The sequence below is a fragment of the Camellia sinensis genome, chromosome 15 (assembly GCF_055761805.1).
Source record: "Camellia sinensis isolate YWXY chromosome 15, ASM5576180v1, whole genome shotgun sequence".
In the NCBI taxonomy this organism is placed as follows: domain Eukaryota; kingdom Viridiplantae; phylum Streptophyta; class Magnoliopsida; order Ericales; family Theaceae; genus Camellia; species Camellia sinensis.
Window position 1 is genome coordinate 18,536,474 of NC_138975.1, and position 2,935 is coordinate 18,539,408.

General features: G+C 31.5%; 1 protein-coding gene across 1 annotated transcript; it reads left to right on the forward strand.

Moving 5' to 3' along the window:
* Window positions 1-526: 526 nt before the first annotated feature.
* LOC114266416 (uncharacterized) lies at window positions 527-2,586 on the forward strand. Its single transcript, XM_028207304.2, has 2 exons — window positions 527-1,143; window positions 2,189-2,586. Exons 1-2 carry the CDS (start codon window positions 848-850, stop codon window positions 2,490-2,492), a joined length of 600 nt encoding a protein of 199 aa, XP_028063105.1. The 5' UTR covers window positions 527-847; the 3' UTR covers window positions 2,493-2,586.
* Window positions 2,587-2,935: the final 349 nt, after the last annotated feature.

Genomic DNA, 2,935 nt, shown 5'->3' on the forward strand with positions numbered 1-2,935 from the left:
ATAATTTACACATAGACCAAACCATAAACAAGTAAAATAAAATTTATCCAAATAAAAATAACTTATAAAATTTATCCGATAATACATAGAACTCTCAAAATAAAAGTGGGGGAAAAGATGTACATTAGCATAAAAATTGAAATAAAATTTGTTGGATATAACTTGCTAGGGTTGGTGGGAGAAGATATACATATGCAAACCTACGGAGGGACAGAAATACTTATACCTCCCAGTCAATTGCCCTTTTTAATATATATCTAAGTTCAGCTCAATCAATACACTAAAAAAATAAATAAGTTGAAATAAACTATTTTTTCACATGATCTAGATAAGAGATTCTTGGAATAGAAAATACAGACATTGTCTATGGGGGTGGTAAGGTGGTGACTAGGATATGGATGGCTTCCAACCCATAGAGCTTATCCTCTTTTCTCATCAATGAACTTTGTACTAACAATTTCTAAAAGTCAAAGAATTCAAACCATAGGATAAGATATGTTGAATCAAAAGGATAAGGGCAATGAACAATCTAACAATTGAATCATTAGAGCATATATGGGTATTTACTATGATAACCACCCTAGTCCATATAACTTCCCATGCTACCTTGCTCTAGTATTGACATCTGTCTCATCAACCTTGTGTTTTCTACACCTGTCACCATATGGCATCAAAATCATGGAAAACCCATTTTTTAATTTACCCTAATTACGGAAACTAAAACCCAATCCACATTAGTTATGCATGTGTATATATGTGCTCAACTTCATTTCATGTGTATATCATTATATCAGATAATTAGGGTTTTCTCTTCTTCTTCTTCTTCTTCTTCTATTTGATATTATCAATGGGTGGTGAAGACAAAAAGCAAATGGGTCAAAGTCCATATTCTATGTATGTTGGGGATGTGAAAGATGAAGATCATCAGTGGGAGATCAATGGAGATCAAGAAGATGATGCATACAACAATGGTTCTTCATCATCTACATCTTTAGGAGATTCAACAGCTTCAAATGGATCATCAGTTTCATCCTCAGATATGGCAGATGATGCATCTTCATCATCACCTTCATGTTCATCCACATCATCTTCCAATGGACCTTTGTCTGATTTATCAGATCTCATGACCCAACTACCCATCAAGTAAGTATCTCCTAGGATTGATATTATCGATATATATATTTGAAACACATAGCCCTTACAAATTCCTAAGGTGATTGATTGATTATGTTTGGATCTTAAATTTATAGATGAAAAAGTAGAAGGAACAAAAAAATAAACTTTAAATTCATTCACTTAATTTATTCAATTTTCTTTTCATTATGCAAATCACCTCATAAATGTTTTAAGATTCAAACCCAACTTAAAGAATTGGACGAGAACTCGAAATTTTTTTATTTTTTTTTCACTTTCCTCTTCTTTCTTTTTTCTTTTTCTTTATTTTTATATATATATATATATATATATTTTTTTTTGGTGAATGGATTATATTATTAAGAAATTTAGTTCTCTTTTTTATTTTTACAAATTACTCCATAAATAATTTTAAGGTTCAAACACAGCTTAAATAATTCAATGGAGAACTAGAGGGGGAAAAAATTGGGAATATATTATATTATCAACTTAAGAACTCCATGAATACTTTATTCTTTTCTTTTTTGGTGAATGGATTGTATTATCAACTTAGAAACTGCATGAATACTTTCTTCACACAAACAAAGCTTTCCCAGATCCTACTTTTTTTTTCTTTGTTTTTTTCTTGGAAAATGTGCTCCTGCATTTCTTATTAATATTTCCATACATGCATAGTGATACAATAATCCTTACAAATTCCTAAGGGAATTGGATGAGAATTAGAATTTTTTTTTTTTTTCTTTCTTTCTTCTTCTTATTCTTTGTTAAAAAATAAAATGAAAATCTAAAAAAAATAACCCACCTAAACTAATGCATGAGACTCCTACTAAAGTGGGATTTGGACAAGACAACATGTATACAAATCTTATCCTGTTTCTTCTTTTCCTTTGGTGAATGAATTGTATATTTTGTACTATCAACTTTAAAACTCCATGAATAATTAATATTTAATATTTCCTCAGATAATATGTAACTAAATCTGAGGCATCAAAGCTAATTGCTAAATTTTAGTCTGTCTTACATACTAAATGGGACATTGAAATCCTATATGCAGGAGGGGACTCTCAAAGTTTTATGATGGCAAGTCTCAATCTTTTACATCTCTATCAAGGGTGACAAGCATAGAAGATCTTCCAAAGAAAGAGAGCCCTTATAGAAGGAAAATGAAGGCATCAAAGAGCTATGGAGGAGGCTTAGACACCTATAAATTGTATACTCTTCCTAAGCCTAGCATATCAAAGAAATCTTCTAGAAGTTCATTATCATCCTTATCTTTTGCAAGCAGAAGAGGCAGTTTTGTGAGTTGTTTGAGACCCCCTCTCATTCCTTCTTCTGCCCAAAAGAACTTGGGATGTTAGCTCGAAAGTGACATGTATGGTGGAAATTCAAAGTTAGTGTGATATGGGTTATACCCAAAATGAATGTAAATCCATAGACTGTTGAGAGAATAAATTGTTGTAGATGACCTGCAAAGGAGAGAGGGAGATAACAAACTAATTGTAAGATAAATTGATAGAGAGAGAAGGAGAGAATAAATTGTATTGATGAATATTGTTACAAGATTGTTGTATATCTGTATTGTATGTGATTACAAAGAGATGAACTCTCTCTATATAGAGAGAAATGGTGCATTGGATACCAAACCCACCACCACCGAAAGTGAAAGCTAAAAGAATAAAGCTTAAAGCTAAAGTGTGTAAAGCTATAATTAACAACTATATACAAGTAATAAGTATATACTAACAGCCCCCCTCAAACTCAAGGAGGATAGGCACTAGCCAACTTGAGTTTGGAGAGAATC